Below are 22,314 nucleotides of genomic sequence, written 5' to 3' on the forward strand. Positions count from 1 at the left end.
TGCTCTTTTTTTAAGTATGCGGCTCGGGTTCGTTGGCAGCATCTGCGCTCCACGATGAGTGACAGCTCGGACGGCTAACAGTAAAATCCGCACCTCTTTACCTGCGTCAATTACTACAGAGAACAATAGTCCAAGTTGCCTTGTGCCCTGAAGCAGGTGGGTCTTCATACGAACAAGACAGCATAATATATTCCGCGATCTCCTCACATACTTCCGTGTACAATCATCCGAATAACAGGTTTGATAAGTCGAACTTGAAAGTTAGACACCCGTTTTCAGTGGAAGACAGAGGAAGGATTATCCAATTTTTATCTCCTACCGGTAACAGCGTAGTTGTCAGTAAAATACGCGATACTCCATTCAGAAATATGTAAGGCTATATTACCTTATTAATGGGTACATTAGTTTCCTACGCTATTTTCGAAAATTTTACTAAATCGCTAACAGTTAAATATGTGTCATGACGTTTAGACAGAACGATCTCAAGTCACCCACACACACCTTGTCAACACCCATTTGGACATTTATCATCTGTAAATTCACCCTTATCAGTTTTCCCACTATCCTTTCACTTTTCCCTTAAAGGTAAAAGTGACAGGCAACATCTTACAAATAGTTTTAATAGCTTTTGGTTGCAAATAGCGCCTTTGTTTGTATCATGCTACACCTATGATTACTACTCTACATGTACATCTACAGCCGCGTCACGTTGTCAAAACGAGTGTCACTGAGGTCAAGAAGAAAACTGAAATCTCTGCGTTTTTATCTCAACAAGCTAGCTTCTCATCGAAAAAAAAAACTGTTTGCGCGTTCAGTCTTTACGTTAAAAGTTATGCAAAATGTGATTTATAATCAAAGACATAAAAAGACCCCCCACCCTTTTTGTTATCGGGGATCTGTTCGTGCCGTATCACAAACAGTTACCTGTACGTAATAATTTTTTTTTTAGTTGTCAAATTTTCGACTTACTACGCCAGATTTCACCAGGACATCTACCTATCAGTTTTGGGCAGGTGTACGACGCACAGGTGTCTTATTATATGTGTAGTATGCTAAAGGCGTCCGGGAATTTAATGCGCCGAAGTCAATTTCTCCTACAAATTAAGACGCGACCCCTCCCTGCACTTTGATTTAGGTGTATTATACTATTTCTGTTTAGATATTTTAGTTTAAATGTCTGACCAAAGAAAAAATACCGACATCAGGTAATTTTATTTTAGGTGTTTCAATACATTTCCTAGGTTTGAACAGAGAAAGATGAGTGACTTTGCAGGAACACGAAGTTCACATATGAAACTGGAAAAAAATGAACCAATTCCTTCATTGGCACTTCAGTTGCGAGGAATGGCAACATGACAGCAATAGTGTACAGAAAAAAGACCCATACCTATCGATGCTTGACATTTAGTTCAAAGCATCCGTTACACCAAAAGTTGGGAGTAGTCACAATATTAAGAGACAGATGTGACAAGATTGTAACTGTTCTGACTTAGAAAAAAAAATGGAAAAAAGGACATCACTACGGACGCATTGAGAATAAGTAGCTACGGTAATTGGTCAGTGAATACAGAAGAGGGCATGATGAGAACTGGAGAAGAGAAAAACAAAAATAGCTGGAGAAGAGAAAGAACAAAGAAAACGGGAAAGAGGACAGGAACAAAGAACGTGTCACCGTTCTCTTCGTTAGTAATCTAATGGAAATTCCCAGAATACGGAAAAAAAAGAAAAATTCTCTGCAGTTACGAAACCAAACTTTTCTATCAGAAAACTTAGAATGCACCATAGAGACAGTCTAGAGCAAAAGATGGAGTATACATCATGGAATGCAAAAATTGTGATAAACGATAAACAAGAGAAAGAAAGAGCTCGTTGAACACAAAGAGAAAAGATCATTTTTAAATTATAAAAAAATGGATCAAAAACATGTCTTCAGGCTCTACTACCAAGGACAAGCAAAGTGTGTCAGAGAAAAATATGCGGTGTTCTGATCGCAACTTGAACTTCTGGCAGTGTAAATAGCATATAGCTTGTACGTTTCCATCAAATATGTACCATGCACTTACGAAACTAAAAAGGTGACGTAATTCCCCCGATTTCATTGCATAATGATTCCATCTCTCGTTGCTTGGCACAGTTTGACGTAAGCAAATCCTTGCAGTGAGTGGGGCACGTTTTATGACGTGAAACGTAACGTCACAGTCGTTGCTGTCAGTTGTCATAACAGAAAACGTCATGCTACGTTTCACAGTTTATTATGACAACGGGTTTGTCTTGTTGACAGATAGAGTGTTTTCTTTATTTCGTTTGAAACTTTATAATTGATGATGGCGAGTGTATCAATGGTATAACTATTTACAATGGCAATTCTGGCAATCAATTTCTCTGCAGATGGCAGATCCAAACTTGGCTTAGCGCTAGCGATTCTTTGTTGGATTTCAATTGTACCATGCCTCATGCTTGTGGGACTTGGAGCATATATCAAGCTAAAGCTAGCTGACAAAATGCATTTGGTGGACGGGTACCACGGAGACAGTTTGCCTTATATGTTGATATCTATTGGACTGCTGTCTGCCATTGTCAGTGGCATTGGCGGGTTGATATGTAACATCAGCTCAAAAGCTGACACAAGAGCACTATTTAAATCATTCTTGACCCCATATGTGGTCATCCTAGCAGTACTTTGCGTTTGCGTTCTTGCTGCTGGCATCATGTGTTTCACAGAAATATCGGCACTGCACAAATCTTTTCACAGGGGAATACTTTTGGCAATGTTTAAATACAGGAGCAATCCTGGAGTAAAGTCAAAAGTGGACTTACTGCAAATGGAATATCGCTGCTGTGGTAACACCAATTACGCCGACTGGTTTCAAATTCCTTGGATTAATGAAAATTTTCTGAAAATTGAAGACAAAGATGTCAAAGGGTAGGTCAGACCATTTTTGAATAATAATTTTATAGAATAATTCAATTCAGATGTTGTAGAACTGCTCATAAAGGCCAACTGTGTTTCTTGGTGATTTATATGAAAGGTTATATTTCAGGAAAATTAAGAAAAAGGGCCCCCGAAAAAAACAGGACTTCTATACGAACGATGATGTGCCCTTTAGCTGCTGTGACCACGCCTCTCGTCGCCCGTGTATCCATCATGATGTACATGACAACAGCAAACATTACAACTACGATTACAGAGTAAAAACCACTTTGAACCAACACGGCTGTAAGAGAGCGCTCATGCGCTTCTTCGGAGATCAAGTTCTCACCAATGGGGGTGGTATTACCCTTGGAGTGTTCGGATTACAGGTTAGACATTAAATCTAGCAATTTTTTTAAATTGTTCTGCACAGTTTATTGTTTAGGGTTTAAATTTCAGAGCCAAAATATTTTGATTTAACTGAGAAATTGGTATTATACATGCGTCTGCGAACCCATTCGGCATAAATTTGCATCCCCATCACGTCAGATTGCTGTGTACACATTATTGTAGTGATGTGTGTGGATGCGTTCATAAAATATTTGGAAATAGGAAATTTTTGAAAATTAACGATTCGGGTTTTGCATAAAAGTTGTGTTTATTGTAGGAGTTACGGTTTACTAATTGGCGTCTGCGTGATTTTATACACTCATTTTAGAAGGAAAAAAACAACTTGGTTATTATTTAGACCAATTTTGAAATAACAACTACGATGCTTTTCTTAATAACTTTTAGTTGGTCATCTTAATCCTTTCACGGTACCTGCAGTCTTCGGTTCATAACGCCACGGAGCAAGGAGACCCAACTGCGCCTGCGTTCGGGTGGTTGGTAGGAGACTTTGGAGCCGAAAAACCCAAAGGTAGATGTAGCGAATATTAATGTTTCTGTAGTGCAGATTCTTAAAATTCATTGAAATATATACAAAATACAAAACAATAAGAAGCGGGGTGGCAGTTTTTGTGACCTAACGTTGCGCTCGTGCTTTACAGAGGATAATATAAAATTTTCAGACAATGTCGACGTTTGATTTCATTAACCTTTAGAGGAAAATGACAAAAATCAGGCCCGTTGACTTTGCGATTGGGGGGGGGGGGGGGGGGGGTCGAACGAACTGTCTTTTTTTACCTGGAACAGATCCGCTCTTGGTAAATTTTGACCTAGATACACGAAGTAAAAAGTAAGGTCTACCTTTTTAGGAAAAGACCCCCCCCCCCTTTCAAAATTCCTGTCTACGGGCCTAAAACTAAACGTCAACATTAAAGAAACTAGCATCCTAGCCTAACACCCTCCGCTCGCTCTGAGGGCGCTGAGACATCTCATCAACATGACCACAAGTCAGGCGGGGAAAATCAGTTTGTTGGTTAGAAAATGATCATACAAATCGTTAATAATCTCAGCATCGCTTTGGTTGAATAATGAAAGCTCAATGATCGACCAGTTCTCGGCAAGTAAAGTATTTTTTTACTCTCAAACGGGGCACTACTACGGGACGCAGAAAGGACGCCGCCCAGTGTAAAGGGGGCTTTAGCCGTGAAAGTCACTTCTTATTCCCCGTGATGCGTGAGACTTTCATATCATTGATCGTGATCCGTGAAGCTCTTTTATTTATTCTTCGTCCTTCGGGAAAGAAGTCACTGCACTCGGTGATTGGTGATTTTCATTTCGCATTTTTAAGGAGATATGGCTTCTATTGACTGTGATTTGTGAGTTTGTGATTTTATTTCCCGTGAACTGTGCTTACAACCCCCAATGGAAACTCATGCAAATGAAATAAACTCCGTTTCAAACATCTTTCTCTCTTAAAAAGTGTCCCCTTAATAATCTCCACAGGCCCATGTCGCAAGGTAATATTAAGTTGCTGAACGATCACCGCAAGTACACCGAATGGGAATCTTGTAATTTCATCTACTGTATTGCTACAGCCAACAGGCTTTCGAATTGAACATTTTGTCAAAAATTTCAGCATGACAGATGCAACGGGTAGTGAATTCGTATGATATCGTACGACAACCGCCTGCTTCCGCAGGGATGCCGGGCGAAAAATAACATACAGGCAGTACACGTGCACTGAACAGACATCGCCTGACGAATGTAACCTTGGCTCTAATATGCAATAACATGGTTAATCAGAACTGAGTAGACTGTTACAACAAGGGAAAAGATTACATCTCTCTGACAAAATGTCAATAAAAGCATCATTCTTGCACTAACAGTATAAACTGTTTTTCTTTTACAGATGAAAAGGACGATGGCGCGATGTTAATGGAGGAAGAAAAACTAGATATCGATGAAGAGGAAGTAACAGAGCACGTAGAAATTATAGAGGATGTCGAGGAATTTGAAGAGCCAATTTACGAAAATATTCCACACGACGAAGTCATCGTATTGAGTGACGAAGATTATAAAGCCTAGGCATACACCGCGGTTACCGATTTGTCAAAGTGACGATAAGTTTTTCATAGACGGTAAAAAGATTATAGTAACTTTACCACTTACAGAACTGTGATTTATACTATATTCAGTGAATAATAAACACATTTTCTAACAAAATGATGCAATCATTTAATGTCTGCATCAAATAATCTTATTTACACGTCATATACAAAAATGTCTTTCACGGCAAAAAATAACAATAAAAAAAATTGCTCGAGATTAAATATGCACAAAGCCCGGTGGTGAATAAACGGGTGTCTACATGCTAACCTTTGAATACCAATAAGATTGGATGGTTTTCTTTTAAAAGTGCATTTCACATGTCTTAGCCCTTTACGTTAGCGTAAAATGTTTCAACACTTCTTCCCCACATGCACAAACATACCAGCCTAAGCTTACTGTTTTTTAAAAGTTTCTATCAGGCAAGATAGGAATGGTTGTTATACGCTTTAGCGTGTCTGCCTGGTACACCCCTTCTCTAAGTCTATATTCTCCATGGAAGTTGGGAAGCTGCTGGCTTCCCCAGGGCAATTCAACTGATACGGGCTGCTTGTAAGCGAATGCGGTGGAGGGTAAAGTTTAGCTCCGGGAACTTTGAAATCGCTGCCAAGTTTCGACATTAAGCCCATATCATCAGGCAAGTAGGTTTCCATACCGCTTGTGAATGAAGACAGACCCACTAATGATTTGGCGCCATTTTTGTTTTTCCTCCTTTTATAGCTGAAATTGTACCAGCGCCAGACGCCGAACCCGCCGGCGATAGCTACGAAGAGTAAGCAAGAGATTCCTGCTATCCACCCTGTCAACGCAGTGACATTATTGCGTATGTTATCAACGTGAACCCTAGTCTTGTTCAGGGAGGCCGCAGCATTTCCCAAGCCGGTTTCCATTTCATCTGAATAAGGCAAAAAAAAAAAAAAAAAAAAAATTATAATTATGAAACAAAACACCACACATTTCAGGTTAGCATTTCAACCATCCGTTTTTTTCCAAAGCATACGGGTTAAATGAGAAGAATAAATAGTACCATATAAATAAACAAATAAATAAATAAATAAGTTGCGAGACTGTCAATCAAATTTGTCAAATTGTATACAATAAAATAATGAAATATTTGAAAGGTTTTTATTTTGCAAAGGATAAAATTAGTATGTGAATTAAGTTGAAATAGAATGATTTGATTAGAAGGACAAGATTTAAAAAAATAATGTATATTCGAATAGAAAATTTAATTTAAGAAATTTAAAATAGCAAAATCAAAATCGTTAACACGTTAGCGCCATACCGCATTATTATTAGCGAAAACTGCACCACCACTGGCCTTACTTACTTAGTCCTGCATTAAGGATGAAGAACACTTCCAGCCTAAAACAAGAATAACTGCCTGGGGTGTTGATGCACTTCACGTTGTCATCCCCACATAGCGTGGCATTCTCTGTTGAAAAGCACTCGTCTATATCTGGAACAAGGACACAAAACTGCATACAATTTTCAACAAAAGCAGTTTTCGTTCAGAGAACGATTTATTCAAACGAGTTAGAATAGTTTTAGGGTTGCCGAAATTCTTAGGAGTGGTCCATCCCGTATCTGTCAGCATTTAACTAATTAGTCCATGTCTTTAACCCAGGGCTGCCCAATCAACCAGTAGACAGCCAATTGCACTGTAGCTGTTGCTTATCTTCTCGCGCTCATTAATGTTAAATGAGTAGATGCGCCCTGGTCAGAAAGGACGACGTCAGGAACGAGCAGATACAGTTAACCTGGTTACCCTTGAAAATTACAGGTACAAACAGATGCGCGAAAACAAACATATTAACAGAAATTATCATGCAGTTCCAGCCGCATATTCAAGTGTAGGGTGAATTAAAGATAAACCTGAAATGGCTGAGCAATTAGTCTTACCTATACATTCTTTTGTGTCATTACTTCTTAGGTACCCTTCAAAACACTTGCACTCGAATCCTCCAACTGTGTTATTACAAATATGTTGGCATCCTCCGTGGTCGATTTCGCATTCATTTGTGTCTGTAAAGTTTTTTTTTAATCTTTAAAAATAGTCACTTGAGGTAAAACTAGATTGTTTACCAAAAGAAAAAAAGGCGATCAAATAAAAAATAGACTAAGTGATCTTCAAGGTACCTTTCGCCTGACAGTTTTCTATTCCTTAATTGTAAACACGTTTGCACGTGCTTCTGAATGAATACTGCATTTAACGTTAAAAATAACAATAAATCAGATTTTATTTCTTACCTTCACATGCTGTGCCATTCAAAGGTTTTCTTGTACCGTCGGCTTTGATGCAAACACACATAGGCAACCCATTAATTACTTCTATGCATTGCATCTCGTCTCCTTGAGCTACAAATACAAAACAAGCAATGTAAACAACTATAAAAATTATCATCCATGTGTAAGAAAAGTCAAATGCCATTTTATATGATATATGTCGAAGATGGTTCAATTCACTTAAGTAATTAACTGCAAGCGCACACATTACATTGAAAATTCTCGGCTTTCAAAATTGGATGAATAACTCACCGTTACAAGTTTCATTAGATGGGATAAGCTGGAAACCGTGGCGACAGGTACAAAAATATGCGCCAATAGTATTGATACAGTCATGGTCACAATTACCATTGGATACTAGGCACTCGTTGTCGTCTAAAACAGAATATAAGCAGTATTTAATTATCAAACCACTAAGTAAGAAACAAGGCTTTCACCATTTCAACCATTAAATAAGTAAGTCAGTTTGAATATAATTATTTGAATAGAGTAATTTGAATTACGTTATAAGTGTTTGAAGACAGTGCACATACCTAGATACTGTGGACCTGTTTCCCCCGTGTGTCCCGTTCCCCCAGTAGATCCAGTTGGCCCTACGTCACCAGTTGGCCCCGTTGCTCCTGTTGCCCCTGTAGGTCCAGTGGCGCCTGTAGCTCCAGTTGATCCAGTTACACCAGTTGAACCTGTCCCACCCGTAGCACCAACAGCGCCTGTAGCACCTACATTTCCAGTGACACCTGTTGGACCAGTGGCACCAGTTGGACCAGTGCCACCTGTAGGTCCTGTTGATCCTGTTGCACCTGTGGAACCAGTTGGTCCTGTGGCGCCAGTAGCCCCTGTTGCACCTGTTTGTCCAGTGGCTCCTGTAGACCCAGTTGCTCCAGTTACTCCAGTACTTCCAGTAAATCCTGTAGCTCCTGTGGAACCAATTGCCCCTGTTGCACCTGTTGCCCCGGTTTCGCCTGTTGGACCTGTTGCACCCGTAGGACCTTCTGCACCGGTCATTCCAGTTGAACCCTTTGTTCCATTGACCCCACTTGCACCAGTTAGCCCAGTTGGACCTGTAGGTCCTGTGCTTCCAGTCGCTCCAGTAGGTCCTGTGCTTCCTGTGGGCCCAGTAGGCCCTGTAGCTCCAGTCGGGCCGGTAGCTCCAGTTTGCCCTGTAGCACCAGTAAAACCTGTTGCTCCTGTTGGCCCCGTTGCGCCTGTTGAACCATTGTAACCTGTTACACCAGTAGACCCTGTTGGCCCTGTGGGCCCAGTTGGACCTGTGGATCCTGTTGGCCCTGTCACACCTGTGTTTCCTGTCGTTCCTGTGGCACCTGTAGGACCTGTTGGTCCCGTGGCACCTGTTGGACCTGTAGCACCTGTAGGACCTGTAAGGCCTGTTGCACCAGTTGATCCCGTAGGCCCAGCAGCACCAGTCGGACCAGTCGTTCCATTTGAACCAGTTGCTCCCACTAAACCTGTTGAACCAGTGGCACCACTTGGTCCTTCAGATCCTGTAGCACCAACTGATCCTGTTGATCCAGTAGCACCAGTTGGTCCAGTGAGCCCTGTTCCTCCTGTTGCACCAGTTGGGCCTTCTGCCCCTGTAGGTCCTGTAGCTCCTGTTTGCCCTGTAGCCCCCGTGGCACCTGTTCCACCAATAGGACCTGTGGCACCTGTTGCACCAGTAGGACCTGTAGCACCTGTTGTACCAGTAGGACCTGTGGCTCCAGTGTTGCCAGTTGGGCCAGTACTTCCAGTTGCACCAGTTGATCCAGTTGCACCTGTTGCTCCTGCTGGTCCAGTCCCCCCTGTTGCACCTGTGCTCCCTTAAGATAAATGGTTGGGTTATGGTAATAAAAACTATTTAAAGTTATAAAGCGAGCGTGGATTTCCAGTAGTGCACATAAACCCCTTTAACTAGTTTCTTAAACGTCTAAAATAAAGTCGAACTGCCAAGTCAAAAACCAAATTAATTTTTCACTGACCCCAAAAATAGCTTTAAAACTGCACCTTCTTTTACTTTTTGGTCGTATATTGACCGATTGATATGTCTGTCCAGTCCAGTCTGTCTGTTCGCTACATGACGTACTGCCAGTGCATTGCTTAATAATCACTCTCACTACATTGTATGGATGTATATCTGCATGTACAATTGCATACTTAATCAATGAGACTACTTAGGAATATTTACAGAACAGAAAAAACAGAAAATATTCGAAAAATATCATTGTTCGTAAAACATGTAACAATGGGGCCATTCAGAATGAGAAGAGTCGAGTGCTAGCTGGTCCACGGCCTAAATATGGCGGACCTACATGAAAGGAAGACCGCTTAATCCTGGAATGGTCTCTCTGACTCTCACATGCCTCCCCACGAGTCATCACTCGACCTAATTTAGGCCGTGGACCAGCTAGCACTCGGCTCTTCTCATTCTGAATGGCTCAATGTCTTTTAGTATTTCTCCAAGTTATACTATATTTGAAACTATATGGTGGCGTTTAGTCACATTTTGTGGCAAAAATTTGACTTTATATGCATCTTCAAGATCTAACAGCGAAAAGGACACATTGGAATAATATCCGTTTCTCCAACTAGACCAGGAGTTCCGTTGGACCCAAATAAATTTCGTTTTATAGGTGTGGTTTGGTGTTTATCATCATCATGCTACATACCTGTTGATCCAGTATTCCCCTGAGGTCCTGTGGCCCCAGTACTTCCATTTATGCCAGATGCACCAGTCTCGCCAGTGGGACCAACAGGTCCAGTTGCACCAGTTGGTCCAGTTGGTCCAGTTGCTCCTGTCGTTCCAGTTGAACCTGTACTGCCAGTAGCGCCAGTGCTTCCTGTGCTGCCAGTTGACCCCTTCGCTCCAGTGGGTCCTGTTGCACCAGTTGTCCCATTAGCACCTGTTGCGCCACCAGCTCCTGTAGATCCAGTTGCTCCAGTGGCACCCGTAGCACCAGTTGGCCCAGTTGCTCCTGTAGGTCCTTCTGCTCCAGTTTTCCCCGTAGCTCCTGTTGCACCCGTTTCACCAACTGGACCAGTGGCTCCAGTGGACCCAGTTGTACCTGTTGATCCAGTCTGGCCTTGAGGTCCTGTAGCCCCTGTTGGTCCAGTAGAACCGGTAGGCCCAGTATTTCCAGTGCTGCCCGTACTACCTGTTGGCCCAGTGGCTCCTGTTGTTCCATTTGCTCCAGCCAATCCAGTAGCACCAGTGGTACCCGTAGCTCCCGTTGACCCTGTTGAACCAGTTGCACCCGTGGGACCTGTAGTGCCTGTTGCTCCAGTAGCACCTGTTGGTCCTGTGCTGCCAGTAGGGCCTGTAGTTCCTGTCGCACCTGTTAAGAACTCATAATTCTGTACATAACTCACAATTTAAATTGCTAGACTATCATTTAAAATTATTTCATCAGTTATATCAACTTAACCCACAGCTTTCCTACAACCAGTACTTTTGGATCAAATAATAATCAATTACCAGTAGCTCCTGTTGGACCAGTATTGCCTGTTGAACCAGTAGACCCAGTTGCTCCGGTCGATCCAGTTGCACCTGTAGGTCCGGTGGCACCTGTAGGACCAGTTGATCCTGTAGTTCCAGTAGATCCTGTAGGCCCAGTAGCGCCTGTTCCACCAGTTGCGCCAGTTGTTCCAGTAGACCCAGTAGAACCAGTTGATCCCGTAGCACCAGTGGCACCATCATTTCCAGTGTTTCCTGTAGGACCAGTAGCACCTGTGGCTCCCGTTGCACCAGTTGTCCCATTAGGCCCTGTAAAACCAGTTGGACCTACAGGACCAGTTGCACCTGTAGCTCCAGTTGCCCCCGTTTCTCCTATAGCTCCTGTTGCACCAGTTGCTCCTGTTGGGCCTGTGGCGCCGGTAGTTCCATTTGCACCAGTTTGACCTGTGGCGCCAGTTGGGCCAACAGAACCTGTAGACCCAACAGGACCCGTTGCACCAGTTGTTCCCGTTGCTCCTGATAATCCAGTGGCGCCTGTGCTTCCCGTTGGACCTGTTGCTCCTGTGATAGAGTAATGCATAATGGGGTTTAAATAAACATTTACATAGGTTAGAGAATAAAAGCCTTAACGGTCAAATATAAAATGTACTTTCTGCGTTTACCGTATTGTTTAAATCATCAATGCTAAATAGGCGTTAAGTTATGAAAAGGTCAATGACTCGTATTAAAAAATCAATAGTTACCCTCTGAATATAAATATATCGTTGTAACGAAATGCCTGAAATAGTTATTTAAATATATTTGTCATAAAATCTAATTGAATGGAATTTAATCAATCATTTGCCAATAGGCATCGCACGGAAAACCACAAAAGATCTGGGGGGGGGGTTGGTATTGAAAGACTGACATCAACAGGAACTGGCAAAATGAACTTGTGCTAACGCACAAAAACGTAAACGTACGCCTGGCTACAATGGATTCTAAAGCCCAAAAGGTATGGAGAAAGCTGATACCTGTTGGTCCCACGGCTCCAGTTCCCCCTGTTGGTCCTGTAGCCCCAGTTGCACCTGTTGGTCCAGTCCCACCCGTAAATCCAGTAGCACCTGTAGCACCAGTAGGTCCAGTTGCTCCTGTAGTTCCATTTGTACCTGCTGCACCCGTTTCACCAGTTGAACCAACAGGACCTGTTGCCCCTGTCGATCCAGTGTCCCCTGTTGCACCTGTAGCACCTGTGTTACCAGTTGCCCCAACCGGTCCTGTTGCTCCTGTAGCACCTGTGGCACCTGTGTTGCCTGTTGCACCTACTGGACCTGTTGCTCCTGTAGCACCAGAAGCACCACTTACACCAGTTTGTCCCGTTGGACCAGTAGCACCAGTTTTCCCAGTTGCCCCTGTGGTTCCGGTTGCCCCAGTAGCTCCTGTTTGTCCAGTAGCTCCTACAGGCCCTGTAGCGCCATTAGCACCTTTTCACGGCCAAATGGAAACGATAAAAACTAATCTAAAAACACTTAAAATGTAGCTTCAAATTTATGTCCACAACATATTCATGTTTCAATTGAATGACCGGGATTGAATTTAACAATATATCAATTGTTCTTTTAAGACGACTATTACCTGTAGAACCAGTTGCTCCTGTTGAACCAGTAAAGCCAGTGGCGCCAGTAGAACCAGTTCCCCCTGTCAGTCCTGTTGATCCACTTGGGCCAGTCGGCCCCGTACCTCCAGTATTTCCAGTAGGTCCAGTTGCTCCCGTAGGGCCAGTTCCTCCCGTGTAACCAGTGTCTCCGGTTACACCTGATTCTCCAGTTGGTCCAGTGGCACCCGTCTCTCCAGTTGAACCTGTGGGACCTGTAGCTCCTGTTGATCCAGATGGCCCAGTAGCTCCTGTGGGGCCTGTAGCACCAGTTTCCCCAGTTGGCCCCGAAGATCCTGTAGGTCCAGTCTCTCCTGTAGGACCTGTAGCTCCCGTACTTCCTGTTGGACAATCATACTGCAAAAATGAAAGGTATGGCTTAATTTTTACTGACAACAATGCTCGTTTCAATTTCAATATTTTAAATAAAAAGCCAACTGTTTACTTTTAACCTAAATGTACTTAATTGTTTAACATTCTAAATTTGCCTAAATGTATTTTTAAGTTGTTAATTAACCTACAATAACATATTACTTACAAAATTATTATATATCAAGCCAACAGGAAGTCCGTAGCTCTCTCTATCTCCAGTACCGTATAGCAAAGCCATAAACTTGACCGAACTATTCTCATGACGCAAATACTGAGGTTCCTCGCCAGTCATATTAATCCGTGTTACAACATACTGCCCTCCCAGCCCGGGTACGGGGGACCAAGATGGTGCTTTTGTCAAGTTGGCCAGTCGTCGTCCATTAAGTAAAATACCCTGTTCCAATCCATTATTCTTTATGGCCAAGAGAAGATAATGTACGTAATGTCTGGAGGCTGCTGCTTCAGGAAGACCAAACCGATATTCACGTGAATATTGATTCAAAGCAGGCACATATATCATAGATGGGTCGGCCACTTCTTCTGTTGTAGATGAAATCTGACTTTGCACTATCTGAACTAATAATATCGGTTCTGTAGAAGAAATGAAAGTTATGTATTGAGAGTCTGGCAAGGTGTGTTGTAGAAAATCCCCAGCCTTTGCTAACGAATGGGTAGTTGACCCGTTTTTGTTGTGCATTGTTACAGTTGTTCCTGGCACGGAAGCAACCATCTTAATAACATCGCCTCTTGTTCGACCTGGAACAGGGATAACTATGAATTGCTTGCCCCATGAGTTGACCGGTGGGAGCTGCTCTACCAAATGATCCCTGGAAACTCCAACTCCGACACTGGTGCGGATGTTACCACTAAAAACGGCGACAGGATTGGATGCTTTGATGTGTGTCCCTGTCAGATCAGCCTGATTCCGATCCTGAATCTGCAAACTGTCAAATTCGCCCATTGTCACAAAAAATGTATCTCCGTTTGTATAACTGACACCATCGAAAGTAACAGCTATTGTTCTGGGGCTGCTGGAGGGAAGGGTGATGCGTACTTTCGTGTTACCACGCGTAGCTGCGATTCCAAACTGTGTGTTATATGTAGGCGGCCAATAGGTCACTGTATAATAGTCAGTGCCCAATGCAGCCACTGGCAACGCTAGAAAGCCATCCGAGGAAAACATGTCTTTGTTAATTCCATACACTGTGATCGGTTCTGTTGCAGTGATTTGAAGGCCTTGACGGCCCATACCAGTGCCTGACATGCGCAGAGACACATCAATGTTGAATATAAATACCCCTTTCGGCATTACAATTAACTGCTCTCCTAGCCCGGGTACGGGGGACCAAGATAGTGCTTCTGTGACGTTGGTGTGAGCCAGTCGTCGTCCTTTACGTAAAATACCCTGTTCCATCCCATTATTCACTGATTGGTGGGATGAGCCAGAAGTATACATTTTTTTGATGAATATGGTTATATTGGATGTACCTTCAAACGAAGCGATGATGAGCTCTAGGGGCATTTTGGATGGTTCTTCGACTCGGTTTTCCATGAACATCAAGTAAAATTCTGTTCCCGACGACATCACTTCCCTGACGCAAGTGCCTTTAAAAATGTGATTTCATTTTTTTCTTATAATTATCAAGTAATTTTTCACATTTGGCAATACCACCCCCCCCAAATAATTTAGAAATAAAATAGAACAAAGATAAGATATCATTATATGTATGCATATAAGCATCCACAATCTCTGTTAATTTAAGCAGCCAGGATCGCCTATCTTGCCAAAAACCAAAATTAAAATAACTCACCAAAATTTGTATCATTTAAGGCAAAATCACTCTGACGTGTGACGGTGGTAGTATATGTTGAGATCTCTACTGTCACTCCCGTGGTACTTGAACGCTCTCCAACCGCAGTAACGGTAGTAGCTGCGGTAGTCTGAACAGTTGTAGTGGTCTGCACTGTTGGTACAGTTACACTTGTATCTGAATGTACAATATTACAAAATCTGATAATAAATTACTGAATGAACAATCTTACACTTGAGTCAAAACATACGTAGACCATGGACGAAATAACACGATAGTGGAACTCCTCGATTTAATTATGAAATGAGCATGTCTTTACACCTTAGCAGACAAGGGTTTCAGTGACAGTAGATATAAAACGGTAATTGGTATATTTGGTTACTTACCTACATGAACACCGAATGCAAATATATTGGGTGTTTGTTGGCGGAATTCACATAAGCTGCCAACAGTAGGAAAACCGGAACCATACCACGTTTTGAAAGCAGTTGTCCCGCTTAACGTAAGTGCAAAAGGGATGATGTCTCCAGAAACAGCAAATCCAAGATACATCGATTCTGTTACTTGGAAAGCTGGGACGTCAAACTAAAAATTACCAGAGAAATAAATATTCATTGTTTGTATCTACACAATTTGCACAATTACAAGGTTATCACCCTTGCTTTTTTTCCATCTTCACGATAAATATTTCTTTGTAACAATTTTGTTAACACGACGTTACTATTAAACGATTTAGGGTAAAAAATTAATAATATAACGACATACTTCTCACTTTATATTAAAAGAAAATGTGGGAAATACAAAAGAATGTATAATCGACTTTAAACGTACACAAGGCCAAAGACTATGTGTGCAATAAATTAGTAAACTTTCATTAAATAGGAAACAGACAATTTAAGCGTGGACAAAACTTTGAAATGGATATGTTTCTGCTCACGGTGTCAAAGTGTACCTTGAATGTCTTTGCTCGCTGAGCCGGCACGTCCACAATACGGCTGTAGATCAACACTGTTTCATATGGGACATTTTCTAAGAGGTCAGATTCCGCCTTGTGGAGTTGTAATGCCACTTTAATGCTCCCGGTCCCATTCAGATACGTACTATCTGCCGTTACAACGCTGAAACTCTGAAGAACGCCTGGTCGGACGACATTGAGTGGATCCAACCACTGCTTGTTGGCGCCAACATTATTTCGCAACCTTCTCGTTGTGACCAATGGAGAGCCGAAGTAGTTTACTTCTGAAAAAAATTAAAAGACGAGGGATATCGTAAAAGACAGATGTTTATAAACGAGAATGACTTGAAATTATTCAAATACTGCGATAATGTGCAACTTTTGTGTGTATGTGTGTGTCTGTTTGTGTGTGCGTGAGAGAGAGAGAGGGAACACATAAAATTTGGACTTTCAAAGGCAACATTTGTAATCGTTAAATATATTTGTCATGAAATCTAATTGAACTGAACTTAATTAATCATTTGCCAATAGGCATCGCACGTAAAACCACAAAAGATGTTAGGGTTGCTATTAAGTGACTGACATCAATAAGAACTGGCAGAACAAACTTGTGTTAACGCACAAGAACGTAAACGTCTGGCTACAATGGATTCTGAAGCCCAAAAAGTATGGACAAAGCTGATACCTGTTGGTCCCACGGCTTCAATTTCCCCTGTTGGTCCTGTACCCTCAGTTGCACTTGTTGGTCCAGTCCCACCCGTAAATCCAGTAGCACCTGTAGCACCAGTAGGTCCAGTTGCTCCTGTAGTTCCATTTGTACCTGCTGCACTGGTGGCACCTGTAGCACCTGTGTTACCAGTTGCACCAACCGGCCCTGTTGCTCCTGTAGCACCTGTGGCACCCGTGTTGCCTGTTGCACCTTGTGGACCTTTTGCTCCTGTAGCACCAGTAGCATCATTTTCACCAGTTTGTCCCGTTGGACCGGTAGCACCAGTTCCCCCAGTTGCCCCTGTGGTTCCGGTTGCCCCAGTAGCTCCTGTTTGTCCAGTAGCTCCTACAGGCCCTGTAGCGTAAGTGGCACCTTTTCACGGCCAAATAGAAACGATAACAATTAATTAAAAAAACACCTAACATGTAGCTTCAAATTTATGTCCACTTCATATTTATGTTTCAATTGAATGATCGGGATTGAATTTAACAATATATCAATTGTTCTTTTATGAATCTTATTCTAACAACTAAAAGAGCGATACGACAATTATTACCTGTAGAACCAGTTGCTCCTGTTGAACCAGTAGAGCCAGTGTCGCCAGGAGAACCAGTTCCCCCTGTCAGTCCTGTTGATCCACTTGGGCCAGTCGGCCCCGTACCTCCAGTATTTCCAGTAGGTCCAGTTGCTCCCGTAGGGCCAGTCCCTCCCGTGTAACCAGTGTCTCCGGTTACACCTGATTCTCCAGTTGGTCCAGTGGCACCCGTCTCTCCAGTTAAACCTGTGGGACCTGTAGCTCCTGTTGATCCAGATGACCCAGTAGCTCCTGTGGGGCCTGTACCACCAGTTTCCCCAGTTGGCCCCGAAGATCCTGTGGGTCCTGTCTCTCCTGTAGGACCCGTAGCTCCCGTACTTCCTGTTGGACAATCATACTGCAAAAATGAAAGGTATGGCTTAATTTTTACTGACAACAATGCTCGTTTCAATATCAATATTTTAAATAAAAAGCCAACTGTTTATTTTTAACCTAAATGTACTTAATTGTACTTAAATGTACTTAAATGTACTTAATTGTTCAACATTCTAAATTTGCCTAAAATGTACTTTTAAGTTGTTAATTAACCTACAATAACATATTACTTACAAAATTATTATATATCAAGCCAACAGGAAGTCCGTAGCTCTCTCTATCTCCAGTACCGTACAGCAAAGCCATAAACTTGACCGAACTATTCTCATGACGCAAATACTGAGCTTCCTCGCCAATCATAGTAATCCGTGTTACAACATACTGCCCTCCCAGTCCGGGTACGGGGGACCAAGATAGTGCTTCTGTCAAGTTGGTGTCAGCCAGTCGTCGTCCATTAAGTAAAATACCCTGTTCCAATCCATTATTCTTTATGGCCAAGAGAAGATGATGTTTGTAACGTCTGGGGGCTGCTGCTTCAGGAAGACCAAACCGATATTCACGTGAATATTGATTCAAAGCAGGCACATATATCATAGATGGGTCGGCCACTTCTTCTGTTGTAGATGAAATCTGACTTTGCACTATCTGAACTAATAATATCGGTTCTGTAGAAGAAATGAAAGTTATGTATTGAGAGTCTGGCAAGGTGTGTTCTAGAAAATCCCCAGCCTTTGCTAACAAATGGGTAGTTGACCCGTCTTTGTTGTGCATTGTTACAGTTGTTCTTGTCACGGAAGCAACTATCTTGATAATATCGCCTCTTGTTCGACCTGGAACAGGGATAACTATGAATTGCTTGCCCCATGAGTTGACCGGTGGGAGCTGCTCTACCAAATGATCCCTGGAAACTCCATCTCCGACACTGGTGCGGATGTTACCACTAAAAACGGAGACAGGATTGGATGCTTTGATGTGTGCCCCTGTCAGATCAGCCTGATTCTGATCCTGAATCTGCAAACTGTCAAATTCGCCCATTGTCACAAAAAATGTATCTCCGTTTGTATAACTGACACCATCGAAAGTAACAGCTATGTTTCTGGAGCTGCTGGAGGGAAGGGTGATGCGTACTTTCGTGTTACCACGCGTAGCTGCGATTCCAAACTGTGTGTTATATGTAGGCGGCCAATAGGTCACTGTATAATAGTCAGTGCCCAATGCAGCCACTGGCAACGCTAGAAAGCCATCCGAGGAAAACATGTCTTTGTTAATTCCATACACTGTGATCGGTTCTGTTGCAGTGATTTGAAGGCCTTGGCGGCCCAGACCAGTGCCTGCCATGCGCATAGACTCATTAATGTCGAATATAAATACCTCTTTCGGCATTACCGTAATCTTTGATTGATGGGATGAGCCGGAAGTATACATTTCTTTGATGAATATGGTTATATTGGATGTACCTTCAAACGAAGCGATGATGAGCTCTAGGGGCATCATGGATGGTGCTTCGACTCGGTTTTCCATGAACATCAAGTAAAATTCTGTTCCCGAAGACATCACTTCCCTGACGCAATTGCCTGTAAAAATGTGATTTCATTATTCTTCTTATGATTGTCAAGTAATTTTTCACATTTGGCAATACCCCCTCCCCCCCCCCCAAAAAAAAAAAATATATATATATATATAAATGAAATAGAACAAAGATAAGATATCATTATATATGCATATAAGCATCCACATTCTCTGTTAATTTAAGCAGCCAGGATCGACTATCTTGCCAAAAACCAAAATTAAAATAACTCACCAAAATTTGTAGTAGCTGCGGTAGTCTGAACAGTTGTAGTGGTCTGCACTGTTGGTACAGTTCCACTTGTATCTGAATGTACAAAATTACAAAATCTGATTATAAATTACTGAATGAACAATCTTACACTTGAGTCAAAACATACATAGACCACGGACAAAATAACACGATAGTGGAACTCCTCGACTTAATTATGAAATGAGCATGTCTTTACACTTTAGCAGACAAGGATTTCAGTGACAGTAGATGTAAAACGGTAATTGGTATATTTGGTTACTTACCTACACGAACACCGAATGCAAATACATTGGGTGTTTGTTGGCGGAATTCACATAAGCTGCCAACAGAAGGAAAACCAGAACCATACCACGTTTTGAAAGCAGCTGTCCCGCTTAACGTAAGTGCAAAAGGGATGATGTCTCCAGAAACAGCAAATCCAAGATACATCGATTCTGTTACTTGGAAAGCTGGGACGTCAAACTAAAAATTACCAGAGAAATAAATATTCATTGTATGTATCTACACAATTTGCATAATTACAAGGTTATCACCTTTACTTTTTTCCATCTTCACGATAAATATTTCCTTGTAACAATTTTGTAACGTCACGTTACTACTAAGCGATTTATGATAAACAAATTAATAATACATAAGATAACGACAAATTTCTCATTTTATATTAAAAGAAAATGTGGGATATACAAAAGAATGTATAATCGACTTTAAAGATACACAAGGCCAGAGGCTATGTATGCAATAAAATAGTAAACTTTCATTAAATAGGAAACAGACAATTTAAGCGTGGACAAAACTTTGAAATGGATATGTTTCTGCTCACGGTGTCAAAGTGTACCTTGAATGTCTTTGCTCGCTGAGCCGGCACGTCCACAATACGGCTGTAGATCAACACTGTTTCATATGGGACATTTTCTAAGAGGTCAGATTCCGCCTTGTGGAGTTGTAATGCTACTTTAATGCTCCCGGTCCCATTCAGATATGTACTATCTGCCGTTACCACGCTGAAACTTTGAAGAACGCCTGGTCGGACGACATTGAGTGGATCCAACCACTGCTTGTTGGCGCCAACGTTATTTCGCAACCTCCTCGTTATGACCAATGGAGAGCCGAAGTATTTTACTTCTGTAAAATTAAAAGACGAGGGATATCGTAAAAGACATGTACAAAGGTTTATAAACGAGAATGACTTGAAATTATTCAAATACTGCGATAATGTGCAACTTGTGTGTGTATCTGTGTGTCTGTTTGCGTGTGCGTGAGAGAGAGAGAGAGAGAGAGAGCGCGCACATAAAATTTGGGCTTTCAAAAGCAACATTTACCTGCATTGGTCACAATGACTAAGACTGCAAATGATGCCACTAAAATGGCCGTTGTTACCGACATAGCACTTGAGGTTTCCACCTGGAGGAAAAGAGAAAATTTCAAAATGCGATTTTGGAAATGTTAATGTTTAAAAGTTCAATTATAATTGTAAACGTTGGATCCTGACACTAGTACCTATGCAAAATCATAAGCTTAGAAGTCCGAAGTTGCGTTCCAACCAGCTTTTAGCAAAAAAAGACTTCATTGCTAACTTTCAGAAGCAAGCGCCCAATTAGGGTAGTATGAGCGTCTGACTTGACAATGCACCAGCCTTTTTTAGTGAAGCAAAATGATTTATCACGCATTTCGGAGTAATTACCCGGGGAGGAGGGGGGTGGAGGGTTCGGAAATCGGGGAACCATTCTAACAAAGCGCGTTCAAAACTGGCACGTTTTTATCTTTGTATTTGAAATGATTAATGAATTTCTATTCGGGTGTTTTGATCTAGCACATTTCCACCAGAATGGAATAAAACCTTGAAAGCGACCGGAATTAAGGTAAGTGTTTGTATATAGGACTGCAATAATAGGAAGCTTTTCCAATTAAAAGATATTTTACTTTTAAAGATAAATAAATTTGATGGTCATTTCTGAGCAGCCAGAATCTGCATTCTCTTGAACCTTTTGGCATAAGACATGTAATCAAACGTTATATTTTTGTATTACACTTCCTTGTGCAGTCAGACATTTTTTCGACATCTTCATTACTCTCATTACGCTGGTCTCATCACTGTGTTACTGATTTCTGAAATTAGCCAGTTATATCATATAAATGAATGTTGCTCTACTTTAAGGCCTTGTATCATAACTGCATACTTTATTTTTACATAAGAATAATCCTGATAACAGACACCGAGAGAGTGGTGGACATGCAAAAAAACGCAACTGGCGACATTTCCTTCAACATACGAAGTTAAGTGAAAAAGAAAACGTAATGACAAACTAACTACGGATTGCTAAAAAAGAAGACCACTCAGCCGACATTTGTGCCACCCAACCCTGTGAAGTACTTATAAAATTCTGATAAATTACCTTTCTACACTTGGGCATCATTTTCAACTTATAAAACCTTTTGCAGAAATAATTCATCAGCGGTGATCGATTGCATTCAACGTGATATATGCTGGCTGGACAAGGTCGGCATTACAGTCAATACACGCATAACTGTACACTCGCTGGCTACTTGATTACCTCTTCTGTCCACATTTTAAAGTAAAAAAACACACAAAATATATTACTGACCAATACCTATTTATTTGTTTATCTCACCTAAAACCCGGACGGCGTAATACTGTGGTCAACAGCTTCTTGACTCTTCAGAGCCCAGCCTCTGTGCAGGTCAGGTCTTGCGAGCCGCCTGTCTTTAGCCTACTTTTGGGCGTTCTTTTCACCCTTGACGTCTGACCGACTTACCTGAGAAGTGTTTGAGTAGGGAGGAGAGACCATTTCTTGTACCACTGAAAATTGGTCAAGACGTCAACGCAATGAGGGGTAGGGGATGGCAATGATCAAGATTACACTGAGTGTCACACCTCGCTGAAGACTATCGTCTCATCATAGGGACACCTGGAGAAGTCGGAGTGTCTTACCAATATGATCGTTATGA

At 41.8% G+C, this 22,314-nt stretch overlaps 2 protein-coding genes across 3 annotated transcripts; one reads left to right on the forward strand and one right to left on the reverse strand.

Moving 5' to 3' along the window:
* The first annotated feature begins 4 nt into the window (after positions 1-4).
* Positions 5-5,540, forward strand: LOC106178231 (photoreceptor outer segment membrane glycoprotein 2-like). Of its 2 annotated transcripts, XM_087003543.1 has the most exons (5): positions 5-156; positions 1,242-2,923; positions 3,042-3,300; positions 3,707-3,830; positions 5,208-5,540. In XM_087003543.1, the coding sequence occupies exons 2-5, from the start codon at positions 2,358-2,360 to the stop codon at positions 5,381-5,383; spliced, it is 1,125 nt and encodes a 374-aa protein (XP_086859669.1). In that variant the 5' UTR covers positions 5-156; positions 1,242-2,357; the 3' UTR covers positions 5,384-5,540. The 2 variants fall into 2 exon arrangements, with proteins under 2 accessions (XP_086859669.1, XP_086859668.1); XM_087003542.1 differs by lacking the exon at positions 5-156 and having other exon boundaries at positions 479-2,923.
* Positions 5,509-22,087, reverse strand: LOC106178221 (uncharacterized). Its single transcript, XM_087003538.1, has 22 exons — positions 21,978-22,087; positions 20,667-20,748; positions 20,183-20,469; positions 19,611-19,809; positions 19,330-19,401; positions 17,763-19,102; positions 17,175-17,550; positions 16,595-16,990; positions 15,907-16,193; positions 15,341-15,539; positions 14,955-15,131; positions 13,310-14,748; positions 12,753-13,128; positions 12,152-12,601; positions 11,160-11,699; positions 10,354-11,019; positions 8,224-9,507; positions 7,943-8,065; positions 7,655-7,762; positions 7,307-7,429; positions 6,735-6,863; positions 5,509-6,299 (listed from the first exon to the last, which is right to left on the reverse strand). The coding sequence occupies exons 2-22, from the start codon at positions 20,728-20,730 to the stop codon at positions 5,854-5,856; spliced, it is 9,081 nt and encodes a 3,026-aa protein (XP_086859664.1). The 5' UTR covers positions 20,731-20,748; positions 21,978-22,087; the 3' UTR covers positions 5,509-5,853.
* Between the last annotated feature and the right edge of the window lie 227 nt (positions 22,088-22,314).

The sequence above is a fragment of the Lingula anatina genome, chromosome 2 (genome assembly GCF_051362555.1).
Source record: "Lingula anatina isolate TDL-2025a chromosome 2, LinAna3.0, whole genome shotgun sequence".
In the NCBI taxonomy this organism is placed as follows: Eukaryota; Metazoa; Brachiopoda; class Lingulata; order Lingulida; family Lingulidae; genus Lingula; species Lingula anatina.